The 22,118-nt window shown below is 38.1% G+C and overlaps 1 protein-coding gene across 5 annotated transcripts in view; it reads left to right on the top strand.

Annotated features, from left to right (window-relative positions):
- The window catches only part of PTPN13 (protein tyrosine phosphatase non-receptor type 13), a 126,313-nt gene that overhangs the window by 57,676 nt on the left and 46,519 nt on the right, over window positions 1-22,118 (top strand). For 4 of the 5 annotated variants that reach the window (XM_040583189.1, XM_040583180.1, XM_040583170.1 and 1 more), the window contains 4 exons: window positions 2,715-3,278; window positions 13,319-13,414; window positions 15,216-15,315; window positions 21,662-21,881. In XM_040583189.1, coding sequence (XP_040439123.1) covers window positions 2,715-3,278; window positions 13,319-13,414; window positions 15,216-15,315; window positions 21,662-21,881 — 980 coding nt within the window. Of the gene's footprint in view, window positions 1-2,714; window positions 3,279-13,318; window positions 13,415-15,215; window positions 15,316-18,775; window positions 18,970-21,661; window positions 21,882-22,118 lie in introns of those variants that run through there. The other variant, XM_040583207.1, reaches the window with a different exon arrangement.

Here is a 22,118-nt window from a genome sequence, read left to right as displayed (position 1 = left end):
CATGGAAATTTTGATGAAGAGGATGCTCCTTCCCGTGTAGCACTTTTTTTCACTGGCACCCAGACCCTTTCACTGCAGTTCTCACCAGCGTAGCACAGATATGTTTATGTCTCTGGGAGTGCTATGGCGAGGATACCCACTGGTGCTTCAAGTATGTTGTGGCTTTTTTAACTGGATGTGATCCTGAAACAAGGTAATGTTTCAACGTGCAGAGACATAAATGATCTTTTGAATCAGGAATGTTCTTCTGAGTCATGATCAATGATGTACCAAGTAATCCTGAATTTACAGCCTTGGTACTATGTTGGAGTTGCAGCTGCCTCTCCTTGGTTTTCTGATTTGTTCACCATTGTTTTGTTCAGTAAGGTCTTGTGCATGTAAATACTTCCAGTGTTGAAGAGGTAGGTTGTTTTTGCATTTAAAAAAATGTGTAAAAACAGTGTGTAGAGGAGGCTGTTTCAGTTTTTTTCTGCCTAAAATTATCTTGGAACTCATTATTGGGAAGGATTCTCAGAGCTCCTTTTGATTTGCTTTTTGGTAACCATCTTAAATACTGCAGTATTTTGGGTTTTGTTTCTCTCAGAAATGACTTGCATTAAAACCCTGTTTAGGAATGTCTATCCGTGAAGTGCATGTACATGAATGTGAAGTACGCGTTTGCAGAATGGATATCGTTCTACTGCTTTAGATAGTGGGAACTTCATAGTGAATGGCTATTTTTAAAAGTCTGTGTGACTATTATATGTAATTCAACAGCTTTGAGGGATGTGTAGTCTGAGAATAAGATAGTAATGTAAGATTTACCTTACCACAAATATAATTATGTTTACTTGAGTTTAGGATTAAAGCTATATTTGTAAAATACGAAATAATGCATCAGATCTTTTCAGAAGATTATTCCATTCTTATTGGCAAAGGTTGGGGTTTTTTTATTCACTTGGCTGGAACATGTGGGAACTGTACAAGACACTTCTTAGAAAGTCCAAACCTTAACATTTTGCCATCATGCATTTGTGTGTTGGTAAGAAGTAAGGGGCAAAACACCTGTTGTAAGTTTAATATCGCAGAAATAGACATTGAAAGCTAACAGTCCCTTTTCAAGTAGAATATCAAGAGTGGAAAGGTATAAAGCCATAAGCTTTTCAAAGCATTTCTGAGTATAATTGTGAGCATCCTTAACGCAGTCTGTGAAACTCAATTTGAAAGGATGAAAGACTAGGTAAAGACCTAGTAGCAGGAGCCTACTGTCTAAGCGTGGCTGTTGATTTCAATTGCCTTTGGAAGAGCAGCAGGCAGCACTACAGAGCCATCTTTGAGGGTAGTAGATACAACGCAGTAATTTACTTGGAGCTCACGACTGCTTGCTTTTGTGAGTATGTCTTCAGGGCTGCTGCGTCTTAAAAGTTGTACATGGTAATATCACAGCCGAGAGGGAGCTACCTCTAAGAAAAGCATCACATGCCATACTGACTCTTCCTGGGTGAGCAGGCATTGCTTAGGCAACCCAGCATGGAATATTTTTAGTTGGGTTTTCTTGTCCAGGGTATCATGATGAGGTTGAAATTTCCAATCTGCAGCGTACACATTACATTAATATGACAAATTTAAACGTCATCTTTATAATAATTTTTGCAATGTACTTGGTCGGTTGGAGTTATGAGTAGATTATTGCATGTCTGATATCTACATTAGACCTTGGGGTTTTGCAACGTTTAATAATGCAGAAGCATTGAAAAATTTTAGTTTGCTAACAGACAGTAAGTAGCAGTTGGGTAGTCTTTGATACTAGTTTTTTTTCTGGGATGTTACTCTTATAATTCTTTTACTCTGATCTCAGGAAGTCTTAAGAATATGAAAGGTAAACTGGTAGGTCATCTGTTATGTTAAGAAATTTGATTGTACTTACCAATGTTTGTACTCAGTTTTGTAAAATTGGGCTAATACTTCAAGAAAAATTTATGTCTGAGGCATACATGGTCATCACAACTTCTTGGTGACCATGTTATGATATTCTTCAGAAAACACATATTTCATTGATGCTATTCTACCTCTGATAGTTTCTTTTATTCTGGGAGTAATTTCATGGTAAAGGAGAGGGAAAAGACAGTATTGGCAGATCCACTTATTAACAAAACATGGAATGTACAGGCTCATAGAATCACTTAGATCTTAGAAGCTTTGTTACTTTTGTTTTAGAGTATTTATCTGGAGGGACTGTCATCACCAAAAAAAGTCATTAAAGGAAGATCCAGGATTTTTAAAATTCTTAACTACACGGTCTTTCTCCTGACTCCTTAAAATTCTTAACTACACAGTCTTTCTTCTGACTCCTTCTACTGACACTACTGCAGCGCATCTGTAAATCTGTGGAACAAACATGGGCTTGTCATTAAAAATTTTAGGTGGTGTCTTCAGGTGTGAGACATGAGAATGGCTCATTTCAGATTGATCATTAAACAGTACTTTTGGTGAGAGTCCAGACTATTTTACAGATAAAGCTAATGAGAAAACAACTTTCAGCATGTATGTGATAGTTTAGGGGGGGGGTTTAATGTTAATGCTGAACTACAGTAGGCCATAATTTTTTCTTCAGCACTTCAGAAGTAAAAGAAAATATCTGTCAGATACGTAGTAGTTTGAGTTCTGTCTTTGTTGACTGAAGCAGCCCTTTAAGTAGCACAAAATTACATCTATGAAATGTCTCTTTATTCCAGGAAAAACATTGGTGGTTGATGCACCTGATGGACACAAAGCTCACTTCTCTCAACAGACCACGCTTAACAAAGGACTTAGCAAGTCTATGGGATTTCTGTCAGTTCAAGGAACACAGGGCGAGGAAGAGTTTTTCCAGGGCATTTCCGCAGATTACAACTCGGGACAGGAAGATGTTTTCTGTCCTCATAGATGTAAAACCAAAGAGTTTGAAAAAAAAGGTCACCTCCATACAGATGTCGCTCCCAAGCGGAAAGTATGGGCTTCCTCCACAGATTTGCTTTGTGCAACTGACAGGGCAACTGAGAGGGACCATGCTGGAGGCTCTCACGGGTACAACCATCAGTGTGAAACATTTACAGTACGGACTTCTACTACTGCCAGAAACAAGGAAGCAAGATACTCCGATGGGAGCATAGCACTGGATGTCTTTGGACCACAAAAACTGGACCAAACACGCCATGTGCCTGAGACATCAACTTCTGCAGCAATATCAAATGCCTTTGACAGAATAAGAGAGAGACAGAAGAAGTTGCAGCTTCTGAGGGAAGCTATGAATGTAGAAGGTTAGTAAAGCTTTTTCATTTTCTGAGTATTCTACTCATTAAACAAAGATTTCTCTTTATGATAAATCTGAGTTCTTTTGTAGCAGCTCTTAAAACTGCAGAGATCTTTGCTTCATCATGTTTTTTTTAGATAAAGTGAAAGCATTAGAACCTCTTGTTGCCAATGAAGATAAATGTGCTCAACCAGATTGCTTACCTAGTGAAAATAGTTGATCTTTATAAATCAGCTAGTATCAAGTTCATCAATTAAAATTAGAAAAAGAAAAAACAGTTGGTAACAGCCAACTGTCAAGTAATTTTCCTTGAAGGAAAATCATCATCTTCAGCTATTAGAGAATAATTTATACTCCAGAGGAAAAGGAATAATTTCATCTCAGATCTCTGATTTTGCACTGTATAACTCTGGACTTAAGCCCTTAAATAGGAAATATTTTTTTTGGACTCATGTCAAGATCTTTACCTCAGTGGGAATACTTGACAGCAAGTTCCATCAGTTAATTGAAAGCATGCATGGGGGAAAAAAAAGTTGTTTTATTTGTTCTCTGGAAACTTATAAAATGGTCTTTATGCAGAACCCGATAAGGGAACTGCGTATTTTGTTTGCTTGAAAATGTGACTTAATTTTCAGGGGTTACAAATTTGGGACAGTGGGATAGAAACTGAAAGCAGAGTCAGATCCTGCTTATGATGGGCCAGAAGGCATAACTTAAGTCATCTAAGGTTTATGGTAGAAGAGCTGTATGTGCAGAGCTAGCTGAGTCATTTGTTCAGGTGCATTGAAAATCCATACAGCTGAAAACTCATGGCTGCCTGTCTGTTGAGTGACAGAAATAATTGTGTGAAAATAAAACAACTTATGCTTCCTTTTCCTGCACTGAGGTGTAAACACCTCCTTATTAAGAAGAGATAAAGCCTTTATCCTGGTTTAATTTCTCAAAATGCTTGTTCATGCCCCTTGTGGCTGTCTCAGGAGATGCTTATATTGCACTTGGCATGGGAAGCCAGTTCTTTTTCTCCTATGCATGTGAGCCTTGTGCTCCAGAAAGGAAGAGTGTTATTGAAATGGCATAGGCAGTTTAAAAAGCTACTGTGATTTATGGACAAGTTGTACAGACAAGACAGTTGAAGGGATTTTGTGCTATCAAATTAGCATCTTTCGACGAGGGTTACATTATAACATGGAGTGAACACAGATGGAAATAATACTGTGGAGATACCATTGTTTATCTCAATAGAAGTTTACCATCTGTCATTATCTACTGAGATATCCGATGAGGTATGGGGAAGGTTGGTTGGTTTTTGGTTTAAGAGTCTGAAATTGAAGGGGACTATCTCAAGTGTATGAGTCAATTCAGATCTTTGAAGATAGGCAGCTGACAAAGTTTAAGAGAAGGCCACTCCCTGCATTGAGAAAGCTCAATAGCCTTGTTGTTCAGGAGCGTAGCTTTGTGTAGGTTTGTGTTGCACAACAGCAAAACCAGAAGCTTGGCCAAACCCATTGATGAGCAAGAGTTTATCATTCTCATTCAAGCAGGCTGGGAGACAGCAGAAAAAAATAACGTGCCCCTGCTATGCAAACTGAGATAGTTCAGATGTGTGAAACTGTTCAATTCATAAAGGCAATGGGTGAAAGTGCAGTCAGACTGGGAACTTGGGCTAATAGTCATAGGAGCTGAGTGACAAATCTGTATAGAGAGAATTGAGGCAATAGCTAATGACTCACTGCCCATCCTTCTGAATTCACAGTCATTACTTGCTAGAAAAAAATGAAGGTACTTTCTCAACAGGTAGGTTGGTTGCAATGTTCTTGTCTTCTGAGTCTTCTGCTTTCAACAGAGGAAGGAGGTATGTTTCACTCTTGGAAGTTAGGAGTGTGTGCTGTGCTGTTCTATTTTAGGCATGCTCTTTTTTATTTGTTTTTGTTTTGTTCAGGTAACTGCTTAAAGAAAAGTTTTGGGCCAGAACCTAGTTGTGAATTTTTGATGAAAGCCAGTGTAAAGGATATTTTAGTAAGATGGATGAGGAATGTTTTTCCACAAAGCAGTTAGTTGCTATTGTGTTTCACAGGGCTTGAGAAGCCTGAATGCAAGTAGTCTGTCTATTCCGCTTTAATGAGCGGATTCATGAAAACCTTAATACGTAAAGTCTGCTAGTCTGTTAGGACTTCTTTCCCTTTTTCCTCTTTTTTTTTTTCCTTGTTTAGTGTTCCTTATCTCCCATCTTGTTGACAACAGAAAAGTCCCCTGAGACCTTTCATAAAAGAGCTTATTGCTAGCTTCATCTGTCAAAGGAATGAAAAATACAGTCTGTTACAAGTTTTTTGTGCATTCCCATTGCATGCAATTTTCAAGCACTTGAGTAGACAGATATTTCCAAATGTCAGGCATTATCAAGTGTATGTGGAATTGCTCTTCTGACATAAAACTAGCCTAGCTGAGAGAGATGAGCAACTGTGTGGAGAGCTGTGGTAAAATGTCACCTATCTTGATGAAGATCGTGGTGTCAATTTCTTGGGTAGCACTTGATGCAAGGGTATCTTGCTGCCTGGAGCTGGTAGTCACATAGCAAATAGGTGGGCAACAACTAGAAATGGAGTGGAAAGAAGTCCACAGAAAATGACAGCAACTGCTACTCTTTTTCTGCATGAGATACAGCATGACTTCAAAGGAGAGGTATTTAAAGGAATAATGGGGGAAAAGAATAAGGTATGTTGAAAGCTTGTGTAGTCAGGAATAAGGGTTTTGTTCAGCTTGGGGTGGAGGAATGGGCAAGGAGTCATGGAAACAGGATTGGTCGTTGGGTTTAGTAGAGGGGACACAATGTACCTTCTCTCTGGCAGATTTGGGGATATTTTCAATTTGGTTGGGTCCAGGTCTAGGTTACAGTTAAGTCTGTGTAAGCTGTAGTAAGCCTCTGATTTTGGCTATGTGGTGTTTTCCAGTTTTTTAATTGTGAAATGGCATTGGACTCTCTGCGGGTTAAACTTTGCCAGATAAAACTTCCCTTCTCAAACCACAAAGGAACTTAAGTGACATGTGGCTTATTTCTTCTTTAACTTATTTTGGGTTAAGCTGGCAAACTTTTGTTATTCATAAAACCTTAAGGAGCTGACTATCTTGGAAAAAGAAAATGTTTTCATGCACAGGCTTTTGTGTGCCAAGCTTTCACTCAGAACAGATTTTTTACAACCCAGATTACAAAAAACATGAAAAGTAGAGTTTATAGTGGAAAGAATGAGTGAGTTTTAATTACAACTATGTAGTTTGTAGTGAGCTGCAGACCATCCAAACTGCACTATAATCTACAGTTGGAATATCTTGGATTTAGCCTCACAAGCCTTCCAAAGACAGTGTCTTTGTAAGTGCCTTGCTCATGAACTTGCTCCTTTGTGTGTTATTCTGTACAGTTTCAGGGTTGAAGCTGTTTGTTTCTTTCATGAACAAAGATGATTGTTCATGATTAGGTGCTTAGCCGGGTGGGGGCAAGGCGAAGGGAAAGAGACTGCTATTTTGACTTTGGGTGTAGCCAATTCTGAACACTAAGAACAGACTCCAAAAATACGTGCTAATCTTGCCAAGAGATGGGAGAGTAAGTTCTGCATTTCCACGGTTACTGTTCATTCTTGTTTTGATTATGTAGGTTTTGTGAGCTCAGGCAGAATTGTTTAGAGTTGTGAAGTTGTTAGGTGTTAAACCCGGGAAGTTTATCTGTATCAGGAGAGCAAATTTTGGTTTTGTTCTTCTGAAACTTGGAGTTTGTTGCTTGGCACCAGCCGGTAGTGTCCCATTTTAGAGAGAAAATAGTTTTCTACCTTTTACATTTTGCAAGCCTACGTTGCCACTCAAGAGTATGAAAGAGACATCTGTTCTCCCTTGCTTGCAGCTTACTTTGCCTTCTCACCCACAAAATTGATTATATCTTCTGAGATTTATGAAGTGTAGATACTCTTCAGTTTTCGTATCTCAAGTCTACCTTCAAATGGCATGATAGCAAGGCAAAGGCTGCAAGATGGTAGCCTTGTTTGAATCTCTCCCTTTTATTTCCTTTGGCAGCTTCCCCCACCTTGTTTTGGGTGTATGTATAAGTCAAAGTGGATTGGTTTATGTGTTACTTGAGCAAATGTGCATTCCTCTTTTTTATATGCAGCTTTGCTTATGAGGGTGTTGTAAATGAGATGCACAAGGAAGCAAGGCATAAAGATTCCCTACGTCCTGGTGGAACAGAGGAGCTGAAAACCAGTTAGGAGAGTAGTAGTATAGCTGCCTGTGGGTTAAATAGCAGACAGGGAGGAAAAAGAGGGGAGAATACCAAAAAAGCTGATCTTGCTGAAGCTTTGGAACACTGAGTCCAGGGGTGAGGGAATGGGGGTGGTGGTTTGGGAATATTCTCAAGCCTTTGTTAAATGTTTTTACAGTTGGGAACCATGTGAATCCCAGAGCCTCAGGTTGTGTTTATCCATCTGTCTTTTTACCTTTGTTTTTTGCAACTGAAAACCCAGATGATTAAGTCTCCTTTTTTGATGTTTTTTTGTTTTGTTTTGTCCACTTACGGCACTCTGCTTCATACATTCAGCAAGCAGAGGAAGTAATGTTCCCTGTTTTCTGGAGGTCGGTCTCTGCCTCCTAAGTCTTCTGTGCTTTTTCTCACAAGACAATGTTTTCATTAGCTGTACTGAAGATCCATCTGGACCCCACTTATAAAACTTCCATATTATGACTGCATGTGTTTGGGTGGGAGTTATGGTTAGGGATACTCTAAATGTCCAGATTAAAAAAAGAGAAAAAAGCTCTTTTAGTTTGAAGCTGCGTTGTTGAATAAGGGAAAATTTCTGCAGGTAATCAGGCAGCTGTTGGTAGTAAATTTGTCCCAGCAAATTAAACCCAAGATATTTGAATTTGGGAGCTTCTATAGACATGGGTTAAATGGGAGATTGGATTTAGGGCAAAAGAGGAATAGTTGCTTTACAAACTTTAAGGTCAATGAAGTGTGCATACTTTCTTTTTCTCTTGAATTGTATGTACTGGGTTCGCATGTAGGCTAAGCAGAGGAAATGAGTCATGCACAATGGTATGTATATCTGTTTGCATGTGAAAGCAAATTAAGGCTCAGTTTACACTGCTTACTATCATTGTTCTGCAGTATGATTTAAATTCAGTGGTGGCAAAATATTTGGTAAGGATAAGGTTCAGTCAGAACAATGTTCAGAAATCATATTAATGAAGCTGAAGGGTAGGTAGACTAATAACATTTTAGAGAAAAACTTCCAGTTGTTAATTTTACTGAGGCTACGGAAGTTGGCTTTTCAAGGGAAAAGAAATAAATGCTTGTGGGATTTCTATAAAGTACAAGTACTCTGGCATCAGCCACCATTATTGTGTTCTGAATTACGTAGTTTAACATAAGGTAGTAAAATAGCTCTTACAATTCCATAATTGCCCAACAAAGTGGCATCTGTTTTGTCTGCTTTATAAAGCTTTCAGCAGCTCACACAGTCTGGGATTATCAATTTTTGTCAACACATTACATTCTCAGTTGGATAAAACATTTAAATCAAAAGAAACAACTTGATTGGCCACACTTTCAGTCTGTGGCCATTTACAAACCTTATTCTGGATGGTATGATACAGACCCAGAAAAAAAGGGTGTCTAAGTACAAGACACCGAGTTCTTACCAGACCCTGGAGTTGCTGTTTTTAATCTTGCTGTTTTCCTTTCCAGTCTTGCTTTAGAGATCTGTGTTTTCTGCAGTTTTACAAGGCTTGATTTCTTCCTGTCACTCAGATCCTGCCTAGACCCTATGCATCAGATGTCCATTAGGCTCTCTAGGGAATCACCTGGATGGCTGGTGACTTAGGTTGCATACATGCTGCATGAGTGGTGGAAATCTTGTAAGATAAAATGGGCCTGCTCCCCTGGAAGGCTGAAAGAATTTGTTTCCCTTGTGTACGTTAGATATGAATCCTTACCAGGGATTTATTCTGGATCTCTACAGTCTTCCTGTTAAACCTCTGCTGCCTTGCGTAAGATATTTCAAGTTTTCTGAGATGAAAAGAGGAAAAGGAAGAGTAAATATGATGCTAACCAATGGTTAAACTCTGGTGAAAGAAGCAAGTATCAGCCTCTAGTCCTAAAGGACAGTTAATGTGTTTTAAAGGTTTTATAGTAACACTGGTGTGTAATAGACACCCATAAACCTCAAAGAGCAAACAAGGGCTCCCTCTGTGTCACAAAATTGGCCATTTACCTCTGCCATTTTCCGTGTCCTTTTCCTTCTCTGTACAGCCAGTAATAACTCTATAATAATGTGTGTTTGAAAACCTTTGTATCTAATGCAAATCATGCGTTCAGGATAATGAAATTCCAAGCTGAATGTGGTTCTCTGATTGATGTTGGCTGAGATGAGGCTTTCTGTAAATTACTTGTCTGGGCTTGCATGTCTTGCCTTGCATAAATAGTGTGTTTTGTTATTTTATGCTGCGTTAGGTGCCTGTAAGCTTTTACTCTGCTGGCTTTGATACGGAGTTTGAAAAAGCAGCACTGCAGCACTAAGCAGCACAAACACAAATTCTGATTGTAATGCTTCATTCATCTCTACATTGTGGTGCTACTGTGTGTTAACTTACATTACTAGTGCAAGTTTTATATATTCATTTTAGTTACAGATTCTTCAAACATGCTTAAGCTCAGGTTTGGTTTTCTACTAAGGTATGGAATGACTTGAAGTGTTTTGCTAAGAGAGTATAATTTAAGCAGTGAAATGTTAAGAAGGGTAACTGATAGAATAATTTTTGCTACAACGTGCTTGATGTGTCGAGATGTTAAAACAGTTCTGAATTCTCTCTTCAGTTACCAAAAACATTAAAAAAACCAAACCAAGCAAAAAACCACCACCAAACAAACAAACAAAAAAAAGCCCAACAAAAAACACACACAAAAAAAGAAACAAAGCAGCAAACCAAGGCCATTCAAATATTGTAGGGAAAATTGTAAATATGGGAGATGAGTTGTTTTATTTGTCATCTTTAGCTTTTATTGATGTAATCTTTCAATTTCTTCCCAGCCAGATAGGCTAGAAATTTGTCCTCTTCTTTGAAACTATTGTGTGAAAAGCTTAACTTTAACTTGATTCTAGAATTGGGACTTTGACCTTTGGAAGCCACTTCTTAATTATAAGTTTGGCTTGGACATGATCCCAAGTGCCTTTTCTCAAGTTAAATCCTATTACAGTTTGTTAGATTTGAGAATTTGCTGGAGGAGAGGAGACAGCATAAATTATTTGGGTAATTTTGCAAGTGTATAGTAGTCTCAGTGTTTACAATTTAACTGAATGTTTGCAGGTCTGCGGTACATATTCTGCCCATGCCCCAGAGAAATTAAGTTTGGTTAAGAGGAGGTGAGGTGCTGGGGGAATGTGTATGGGGTGTACATAGACGTGTATATACCAGTAGAGAACTGGAAGGTGGTTGCCAAAGAGAAGATGCCCCATCAGCAAACAGTTCCCATCTGTATGTATTTTCATCATCATATATACGTCTGTACGTATTTTCCCTAAACTAAGCAAAGAAAAATCTAGAGGATTTACCCCAGATTTCAGGCTGTAGGTTCTTAATTGCCTTTCAGCCTGTTCTGCCTAGGGACAGAAGTTTAGAGTCCTTGATACAGGCCCATGTGGAAAGGTTTTAAAATGCCTCCAGAAGATGGGAGGAATACCTTTGCTTGTGTTATTGGGATAAGTTTTATGGTCTTGCTTAGGGAGAAAGATATGTGACAAGAAAGGAGGTGGTCCCATCTCTGTCTCTGCTTGTGAATGCTGGAAGAATAGGTGTAAACCTAGCTGGACCTCACATGGAGGTCTGTGAAAACCTTGAGATAAGCGGTGATTGGGAATCTTTCTGTATGTTTCTTGGCTCATGATCCTTACCCCTTGGCCTGCAGCAGGATGCCAGCTTCTGCTAACAGGGTGAGTCAAGAGCACTCACGATGTCAGACCACCGCAAACAAACACTTGTTTTGTGCTTTAACTGCATATTTCTGTTTCACCACTCTACATTTATTTTTTTGCAGAACTTCATGTCTTAAAGAACGAGGATGGAGCCACAATTTGTGTGCAATTCAGGAAGCCCAGGTTGCTGACTAGGTGGAAAAAACCCAAATCTTTTTAAAATCTCTGTTATAATGTACTGTTCTCATTCCATCCTCTTGCTTCAAAGTCAGGTTAGCAGACTTGAAAAACCTACAGCTAGTAAAACTACTGGGAAAGAAGAGATCTGTTTTCAGTTAAACGTTTCTGTACTGTAGCTCCAGTATCATGTTTGGATGGATGCCTCACTTAGAGGGCTGGGAGCATTTTAAAAATAAATCTCCAAAAGCTACCCACTGAATTTGGATTTTATTTCCCTTGTTAGGGAAGTAATTGCTAAGTTGGTGGTAGAGTTCTTTGTTGTAAAACTCAGACTGCTGAAAGTAGCCACCATGAAACACTGAAGCACACACACACTCCCACATACCCTGCAGTGATTTCTTTTCATCTTGCTGTAGGCTGGTTTACAAATGTGCAAACTGTATTGCTCGTTTCTGAGAGTAATGTGAAATTGAGGTTTATGCTGTTAAGCTGTGCAACTGGGATGGGCTTGTGGGAGCAATTGGTTTCATAGGTTGATTGATGACTTTGCTTATTTTTCCCAGTTTTCTTAAAGAATCTTGTATTTGGTGGGACAGCGGGGAACTGCACAACCCAAGTGAGATGGTAGAAATAGGAGAACTGCTAGCTTTTAAGGAGGAAGGTTTTGGAAACAGTCCAAAATTAACATGAACTAGACATTATTCTCTGTCTACTGCATTATCTCACATCTTTCCATACCTTTTTCCTATTTGGAGTTTTCCTTGCTCCTGTAAGAAGTCTGAATGAGTAGTGCTGTTGAAAGCATGTCTAACTTGTCCTTTGACCTAATAAAGATTATGCCGCAGGTTTATTGTTCTCACAGGATTTTTCACCAGGCGTTTTGTTTTCTAGATCTGGGAAATTGGAATGTCTGACTTGCTTTTTGCAGCATCCAGACTCATCTGCTCATGTATTCCCCATTTTGTATTCTTACATTTTATATTCCTTGCTGTAGTGGTGTGCATTTGTCTTCACAATTACATGCTTTTTCTCTATATCATCACTTTTGTTTTCCAAAACATTAACTGTAGTTGGACCAGAGACAGCCTTCTGCAGATAAAGACACCTAATGTTTTCTCTCACTTAGTCAGTGAAGCACTGGTAATTCCAAAATGTGGGGACACTTTATTTTGTTTTCTGCTTTTATGCATGCTATGTGGTTGTTCATTGGCTTCTGCATAGGAAAGTTTTGGGAGATTGTTGCAAATGTCAAATGCATACCCCTTCTGTGGAGCCCTTTGCCCCAGTATGTTATTTAAAGAATCCATTGAAAGTAGGAACTGAGGCTGCTGTATTTATTTCTCATCACATGCATCTAGCTGTTCTGGTTAATTAAATATCCTGTAAGGGCTTAGTAATTGATTGTTGATCATATTTTGTGGATATCAAAGATGAGTTGAATGAGTTACAGTTTTCCAGTTCCCGTTTTGTCTCTGTGGATATTTTTCTTTTTCATCATGAATGATCTAAGGACTAAGTCCGGGTGGTTGCTTTCTACATGCAAGAAATGCAAGAAGTGTGCACCAAAGGTTTTCATCCATTCTGTTTGCAGGAGGGATTGTTTTTTATCTTTGGTTTGTTGTTGTTTTTTTTTGTTAAATATTAGTTGGAAGTGATGATGAGAGAGCAGTTGAGAGGAGGTGGCTCTTTAAGGATAGTCAAGAAGGGCCAGGCACACTGCAGAACTCTCAGGCTACAGAGAGAGAATGGGACTGCACAGCATCCACTGAGTGTTTGCTTTCAGAGACTGTAACTGCATACAGGCATTCAAAAACAATTTGAAAAGATTTCGAAAAATTTCAAATGTTAATTTGTGTTCAGTTTTTGCATTAGAACTGTTGCTTTCTTACTCTTCTGATACCCTTATTTAAACTTTCAGAGCCTTTGAGAAGGTACAAATCTTACCACAGCGATGTTTATAGTACTTCGAGTGAAAGTCCATCTGTTATTTCTTCGGAACAAGATTTCAGGCAAGGTAAGACCTGTGTTTAAAAACAAAACAAACAACCCCCCCCCCCCCCCCCCCCAAACAACCACCCCCCCCCCGAAATCCCAAACTGAACAAAAAAATCCCCAAACAAGCAAAAATCCTAAAGAAAAAAGTTCAAGATGAAAAATAGACCCCAGAAGTATGAAGTTAAATCTTTAGTGTGAGGCTTGATAATTACCACTAATACAAAGTTGCAAGATGATCTTATGTAATTACAGCATCGTATATAGTTCAGCATAATTGGCAGCCTATTCAGAAATGAGTTTGATGTTTAGCACTCTGGAAGAGAACTTGGTAGGAAAAGTTGGAAGTGATTAATTTTTTACTGGAGTGCTTGTTTTAAATAACATGCTGTCTTCAGAGGCACAAAAATTATCAGGTTGTTAGTGTACAATAACAGTAAATTGCAAAAGCTTTATATGGCACATATATGGTTCAATTACTTTTATATTGGTGGGGTTTACTGTGAGCATTAAATAGTTGATAATTTTTAGGCCAAATATTTCAGTGTTATGCAATAGTAGTACATAGTGCAGGCTGTTTGTAAGGTAAATTTAAGAAAGTTCTGTGAGATTAGTGGCTTGAAAAAGCAGGAGATGATACGAAGGGTTGTTAGCTGATACGTGGCCGGAAGGATTTTCTTAACACAGTGGAAGCAGAGCACAGAAGGAAATGCTTGGAGCATTTTTGAAAGAAGTGCTAGAAAGGTGAAAAGAAAGAAGTCGACAGGAGAGCACAGTTGATCAGCTTCATTGAATCATTGTAAGTGATGGAGACAAACCATTTGAGGAATGTGAGGGAAGCAAGCAACAGTTAGGAAGCATAGCTGCACCGTATGTGTTCTGTGTGCACAGAATTCCAACCCAGCCTCTCTGTATTTACTGCTCTGTCAGCCTTGTCTTTGTCTATCCTGCAGCTTACTGAGCTAGAAACCTAGTAGTAACAGGTAGCAAAACTCCTGTAACACATTTTACTTCATTTTCTTGCCATTTAGAACAGGCTGTTTATGTGTTCCGGTCCAAGGTCAACAACTCCTCTATGTTTTTACAGGCAAGAGACCTGCTTTCGGGCTACTAGTATAATGTGTTCTGCAAGAGCTCTCTCCTGCTAGCTCTGGTTTTTGAGAGTACAGTAAGAGATGGAAGTGAAGTAGTTAGCAAAACCAAGCTCTTTAAGTGTAGCATCTCAGGTGCTGCTAGAGGAAGACATACCAGCAAAGGAAAAACTATTAGAAGCAGAGTAGCAGATGAGTATATTGCCAAAAGAAAAAAAAATACTGTTTTTCATAAAGTGTAAGGAGGAGTCAGATTCCAGGGACAAAAATGAAATGCAGGAACTCAGCAATATATATTAGTGGTTTCTTAACTCCCTTCTTGTGCATAATTACCTACCTGCTCTATTTCTGTTCTGGAGTGGTTTTGTATGATGTCTCTGTCATGTATGTGTCTCAACTCATGGCTGACAAAGAAATGTGTCACTTTGGAAAGGTTGTTGGGCAGTTGGGCAGGGGGGTTATTGTGGTTTATTTTAGGCCTGCATTAGTACTCTTCTTCAAAGGACTTTAGTGCAGCAGTCTTTGTTGAGAGAAACTATAAGATCGCTTTGAAAATGGAAATCAACTTCATAATGCTAGTTTGTCTAATACTGTAATGACATTGTGCAGAACACATGAATCTGATTCCTTCTAAGTAATCTCATATGACTGATAAGTCCTTGATTTTTAGATGGGATTACTTTGTGTGCTTTGTTGCCCAGTCAGGTATTAATTTGTCTTTTGGTTTGCTAGTGAGAAGAAATGAAGTTTTCAAGAGAGATGATGCCAGTGGTGCTTTGCCAGGTGCAGATGATATCTCCACATCAAGTCAAGCTAATTCTCAGAGGGCAAGGTAAACCCTGTGAAAACATTATGTCTTGGAGTGCTTTGTCTTTATCAAAGACAGTATTCTAAATTTGCCGATTAGTTTTTTCACTCCTATCCCAGCTTCTATTTAGGTTACAAAATTGCATTTTTTACTTGAAAGAAAAAAGCATTTTAGAATTACATATTGCAGTCTGAAGTAGGAGTCTGGTGATGCACTGTGGTGTAGAGGTAAGTATACCAGTTAGGAGTCCAAATTCAGTTCCCATATTTAACAGAGACTGGTTTGTACAATTATCAAGTTGCTTTATCTGTCAGAATGTTGGGGCTATGTTCTGCTTGGAAATATTTAATAATTTCTAATTTGATTATACTTTTTCTAAAACAGTTTTGAAAAATGTTGATATTAACGCAGATGAATTGGCATGTTGGGGGTTTTTTTTCATTTAATAAGGAAATGATAGTTTGCTTATTTCTTTGAAGTAAGCCAAAAGTCATACTTTTGGTTGGTTATTCTGGCAGACTCTTAGTTTGCCTTGTTGTGTTTGGATTCATATTTTTTTTAATACCTCAGCACAGATTAGGCAGGCCAATTCAGTAATTTATGCTTTTTTGAAATTTGTCATGCTGTGTGTTTGAATATTACATCTGTTAGGGGTTTATTTATTCAAGTCCTTTTCATCAACATTGCTTTAAAAAGTAGGTTCTGCTTTGTACATCACTTTAATACAGCATCTCTGTACAGAAGAAGCATATCTTGCCATACCTGTTTGGTTTTGAGAGTGGTTCTGTTCTAAATGTTTGAGAATTTTTATTGACGTAGACCTTTTGGATGGAGAATTTTCTTCTTCTAGTCTCTGTCAGACGCCAGATCACCCTCAAATATTTTTTCAAAATGATGAAAATAATTTTTGTAGTAAGGGAAAAAGAAGTAGTAAAAAAAAGACTTTTGTTTTCCCCATCTTCCCTCACCACGTTACAACAACAAAGCCCTCTCTTGACAGCTTTTTGCTTTGTTTGGGGTAGATCAGGAGAAAGATGGCAGCTGTGCTCAGTATTTTAGGATATCTAGATGTTTCTGGCATAATTTGGACGGAAATCCTGCTCTATCCTAATGAAGAAGCTTATAGGTATCTGAAGATTCAGAACTGATTCAGGTGATGTGACAAGGCTGTCAAACATGCCCTCCATGTTCATTTAACATACAGGGTCGTGTGCAGTGAGTAGGGGTTAGAGGCATGCTTTGAACATGGAGGTGAAAATAAGTGAATATCTGCTTCTTGCACTGCACTGCGTGCCTTAAATAGATCTGAATAAGGCAGGGTCACTGAGGTGTATCTGAGTGCAGATGAACAAGAGAGGGCAGTTACTTGGCAATCTTACAGCTTTTGGTGATCTGCTGAGCAGCTACATTGGTTTTATTACTACTTGCACATTGCCTGAAAAATGCGAAGTCATCTAGAAATGTGTATTTTGGCATTTCTTGCAGGGGTGAAGTGTTTAGGTATTGCTTAGCTGGATCAACACATCTCTGTTGGCAGGAATATGGTATCTATTCATGTAACAGCGTGTGTGTTAAACTGCAGTGTCCGAGCAGGCTTAGAAATCCAGACTGTCTTGATATAGAATTTTGGCTAGTGTATGAGCTTTTAGGGGAAACTTCAAGGTCTTGGGTTACAGGTTTATGTTCCATGTTACACAGTTGAAGAGCTGTAAATTTCTGCTTTGGATTTTATACTGTCTTAGCACCAGACTAAAATGGTGAAATAGATTATTACTACTGTGTGTACAGAATGAGCTGTATAGCTTTCTTAACTTACTGTTGTTTTATTTTTTTTCTTTTGGTGAATACTGCTAAGTCAACCTTCATTCTTCTTTGACTTGAACCCAGGAAAGTTGCCAATTCAAGCTGTAGCTATACTCCAAAACAAAAAAGCAGTAATTTGTGGATACTGATAGAGAGCTTTCCTTTCTATTTACAAAATGTTTTAGAAACAAAAAGTGGTATGTAAATGAGGCACACTGTTGTAAATGAATCGGGCCTATTATGCAAGTGAAAATACCATGATAGAAGAGTATGTACTTTCTCATGGTTCCTTTTACATTATTTTACTTTGTATTGCTCTGTTAAGACTGGTACCTTTAATGGATATTTGTTTACATATGTGTGAAATCTAGGAGGAAAACTTTGTTTTGTAAGTGCAGTGTAGACTTAAATGTTGTGCTCAATAATGGAATGAATTTTACATGTATGTAACTATGCAGTCTTACTTCAAGGTTTAATATTTTTTTGAATCTCCTATTTCTGCTTCAACTCCTCTCTGTGCCTTTCCTAAAAGATATCACTCTGCACTTGCACAAAAATGTCATGGTAGGGTACCACAGGTAGTTCTTCACTGATTTTTCGTAACTGTTCCCCAGTTTTTATAAGGTGGAAAAGCTTTTTTTTGTTGTTTTGTTTGTTTTGGTTTTTAACCTAAGTACCAAGCCTGGTAAGTATATCCAAGACTGAAAAATGAGGCTCAACTCCTGAAAGCTAGTTTTACTAGCTTTATTTGTAGATCCGTTGAGAAACAGGAAAGCAACCATCAGGAGAATTTGGTCCTAAAATAGTACTTAGATAGTATCTCTGTTAATTATGTGAGCTGAATAGAAACCGGTGTGTGCTCTTGGTCTTGCTTTCCAACAGCTGTTAAACTTTACAGTGCTAGCAAGTGTGAAAAGCAATACCATCAAAGATGGTAGCTAGTTAAACAGGGAGATTTCTAAGAAAGTAACTTAGTTTTTTTTCCACATCGTTGCATGTTGCTGCTTTAAAATGTCTTGTGCTGTAGAAGACCATGGCTTTTATAACTTTAGAAACATAAGCTTTCAAAGTAAAACTGTTAATAACAAGTAGTTCCAAGGAGCAGATTCGCAGAGTTTACATTTTTTGACTGGTAGTTTGATTTCATAGTTTGGGGAAGTATGTGCAACTTAATTCATTGCTTGAATTCCATTAGCACTTGGGAGCAAGTTTCAGTGTTTTTCTCTGTGTTCAGAGATACCATCTATACTTAAGTACATAATTTACTGCTCCTGTGGCATGTCCTTAGAGGCAGTCTGCTTAATTATCCACGGAATTATCCTTGTAAAACTGAGTTGTCAATCAAATAGGGGGATTTGGATTTGAGAGAGTCTGCCACCAATATTTTAAAAAAACAGTGAAGCTGTTCAGAATTATCAGCCAATACGACTTGTGCTGTTCGGGTGGGCTGGCCTGCTCTTAAACTAGCAGAAGCCATAGATTCTTCTGTATTATGCTCAGAGTACACTCAAACCCTTCTCTGTGATTGTTGTTATCCTTTAAACTTCTTGGAATGCTTTCCTCATGGCAATGTATACTTGTGTCTGTGTTTCCTCTTTGCTTCTTGTATTCCTTATTCCCTCCCCCTCTTTTTGTTTTTCTTCCTTTACTGTTTCTTCCTTTTTCTCTCTAGGAGCAGCAGCTGACATGGATCTCTTCCTTCTGTTGCCTTTTCCTTCCACTAGATCTCATTTCCATATCCTTCCTACCTTACCAAAAGGCATCCATCTTTCCCAGTCTATTCCTGACCTTTCCACTGCACTAATCATTAGAGAATGCCTGCCTCCTTCCCTTCTTACAACTTCCTTCTCTGATCCAATGCCTGCTAATTTCTCGGTAAGTACACTAGGTGAGGAGTTAATCGCTTCCCTCTTTTGTAGGAATCAGCCCTCCAAGTGATTGCTCTCAGTACTGTCTTCAGGTTAATAAATTAGCTCTGAGATTCTGGTTTGCAGTCAGACATTGATGAAAATACAGAGTAGCAGCCAAGTACTTGTCTGATGATATACCGTAGGAAACTTACTTTTATGTTGTTATGTGTTAGGAATGTAATTTGGTGGGGTTTCTTTAAATATTTTTTTGTTGGAGTAATAATACTTGCATATTCTGAACTTCATGGAAGAGCTCTGCCTGTATCTGTTAAAAGTATCTCCTCTTCTGTAGAATGAGAGATGCATTCCTTGTCTTGGAACTTAAGAGTGCATCATGCTGATACCCTCCATAGAAGACTGACACTGACAAAGCCAGAGTTAGTTATACTTAAGCAGGATGCTGAAGCATGCTGATTCCTGGTTGGTTTATATACTAAATTAGGACAATTTTTAAACCATTAGGCTTTTGAGCTTCCTCCCTGGACATCCCACATCCACCCCAATTTTCAGAGAAACTAATAGATGTCAACAAAGATGATAAACTAACATAATGATAATACTTGACACTAACTTTTTATTGCACAGAACCATATGTTATTAAAAAGGCAAAACTTTTTTTCTGTAGTAGAGTTTTAGTTTTTCACATTAGCAAGTGTTTTCAGATACAGCCAGCTGCAATATGTGTATCTTTTTCTAGAATCTTTGATAATTCATAGATATTTATGTTCGGAAAGTGTTTGGTTTTGTCTTATATCAGAGCCCATCCTTAAACCTTCATCTGAAGGATGCTTGTGGGTATATTTAACTTAGTTCACTGTGAATGTTCCCACAGGTGTTGATCTTAATAAGCTTCTCCTCGGAGAAAAGCTGAGCATGTGCACAAGTCTTTGCAGGTCTGAGGCCTTTTCTCATTACTTTGTCCTTTTAGGTGCACATTAAGTCTGTTGCAGAAGGGAATAGAGGAGGAATAAGGGAAGTGATGCTATGAAAGCTCTGCACAATGGAAGGGATAATGGGCTTACATTAATATATTTTCTGTGACTACTCTAGATCTTCCCTGAAATTCCATTTGAGGAACTTCAGCATTGTTTTGCTCAGATTTTGGTGCATTACTGGCGTAAATCAAGAGAATGGGATGCACTTTCCATACTACTGGCATTCATTATAAACTTTGCTGTAAAAAGATGAAAAAAAAATATTGAAGTATTCTCCACCAGTTAGCATAGACAACTGTACAGCCTGAACAGGTACATTTTCTCTTAGTTTATTAACTGCTGTGTCATTCACCAAACATATCTTCAGGTTCTTTTTTAAAAAATATAAACTTAATGTCTTTAAAAGTCTGTACATGACCTTTTACTACAGAGGGCTGTGTCAGTGTCAGCGCAGGGCTTACTCTATATTTATCTGTATTCCTAAACTTCAGTGCAATGATGTGCAGGCTTTAAAACACTTTCTTTGCTCTTTCATGTTATTCATTACTCAAGCATACCATCTACAGTAACACTTAGCTTAGAATTGCTAGAGGTGTTTTTTGGAGGATGAAATTCTTGTTAGTTTATCCTGTCCATTTGTGTTTAAAAATTGCCTCTGTATAGCTATGTTAGCAAAGGTAGAACATGTTTTTTTCTTGTTTTAGGACTTCTAAAGAAGCTTTGATTGGTTTATATTTAGTTTGGGGTTTAAAGGTGTTTTTCTGTAAGCATGGGACAGAGGGAGGGGAGTGGAAATTGGTTTTGTTTTTCTTGGATTTTTCCTTTCATCACATTTCTTAATTGCTTGATTTTCAAATAAAAAATGGATTTTTCTCACCCAAAATAGGATAGGGATTTCTTCCACAGAGAATAAATAAATAATGGTAGGACATTTGAGATCTATGTCCGCTTTGTTTTTCAGAAATACTGATGGGTTTTTGTTGTTTGGTTTGTTGTTTTCCTTTTTCCCCTTCGGATTATTGATTTGGACTTTTAATTTATTTTTTGTGGTGGTGGCTGTGTATCAGCCAAGCCATTCATAGGAATGTAAAAGAAAAGGATATATTTTTTTTCAGCAAAATAAGATGATGAAAACATTAGAGTATGATATTTAGAATAACCTAGTATATAGGATGTTGATATATATAGCATATTTATATAAATATTTCAAGCTATACTACTGTTCAGGAAAAATCAGGGAATAGGTGACAGTGCTGTGCAAAGAGTTCATAAAGAATTATTACAGAGAAAGTGATTGGAACAATACTTATAAAAGTACACTATTTTAGGGGTTTTTTAACAACATATTTTTGAACATGCCTTTTACACAAGTCCCTGCTTGAACAGAGAAGTTAAGGTATTTTCAAAGCATTAATCTTTTTCTTCCTCCTGTGTGTTCACTGGGTTTGTAGTGTCAAGTATTTTTTAGACTGCAGCTGAGCCTTTATTTTCATACGAATAAATGACAAGCAGCTGTAGAGACTTGGCATGTTTTCTCACTTTATGTATTGATGGATTGCTGTAACGTGCAAACCTCCTGGCTGCTGAATAAATGTTGTGTTTAAAATAGTATTTGATAACTAGTTTTTGTGTTCTGGGTTTCCACTTACCTAAGTGCTTAAAGCAGCAGAATGCATTAGGCATGCCTACAAATGTCTTTCATCCCCTTTGACTATACTCTAGGCAACATGAAGCACCGTTTGAAGGCAATCTGATAAGTCAAGAAGTGATGCTAAAGCGTCAGGAAGAAGAAATGATGCAACTGCAAGCTAGAATGGCTCTCAGGCAGTCCCGACCTAACCTCTACCCAGGAGATGCAATTAGGTCCTCAATGCTTGACATGACTAGAGATCCGCTGAGAGAAATAGCCCTGGAAACAGCCATGACGCAAAGAAAACTGAGGGTAATGCCCTGATCTCAGGTGAACTCTTATTTTCATTGAAACAGAGCAGAAACTGTAATATGAGGGATTATTAAACGGGATCCTGTAATAAACAGTCATCAACAGATGAAATGCTAGGTGTTTGGTATTGCCCTGATAGGAAAGACCTACTCTGTCAGGGTAAACTTCTGAGATTTTGTGGCATTAGTGGCTACATAGGCTACTAGTATCAAGAGATGCTAGAACAGACAGCTAGCC

Source organism: Falco naumanni, chromosome 1 (assembly GCF_017639655.2).
Source record: "Falco naumanni isolate bFalNau1 chromosome 1, bFalNau1.pat, whole genome shotgun sequence".
Classification (NCBI taxonomy): domain Eukaryota; kingdom Metazoa; phylum Chordata; class Aves; order Falconiformes; family Falconidae; genus Falco; species Falco naumanni.
This window is presented reverse-complemented; position numbering and strand designations above follow the sequence as displayed.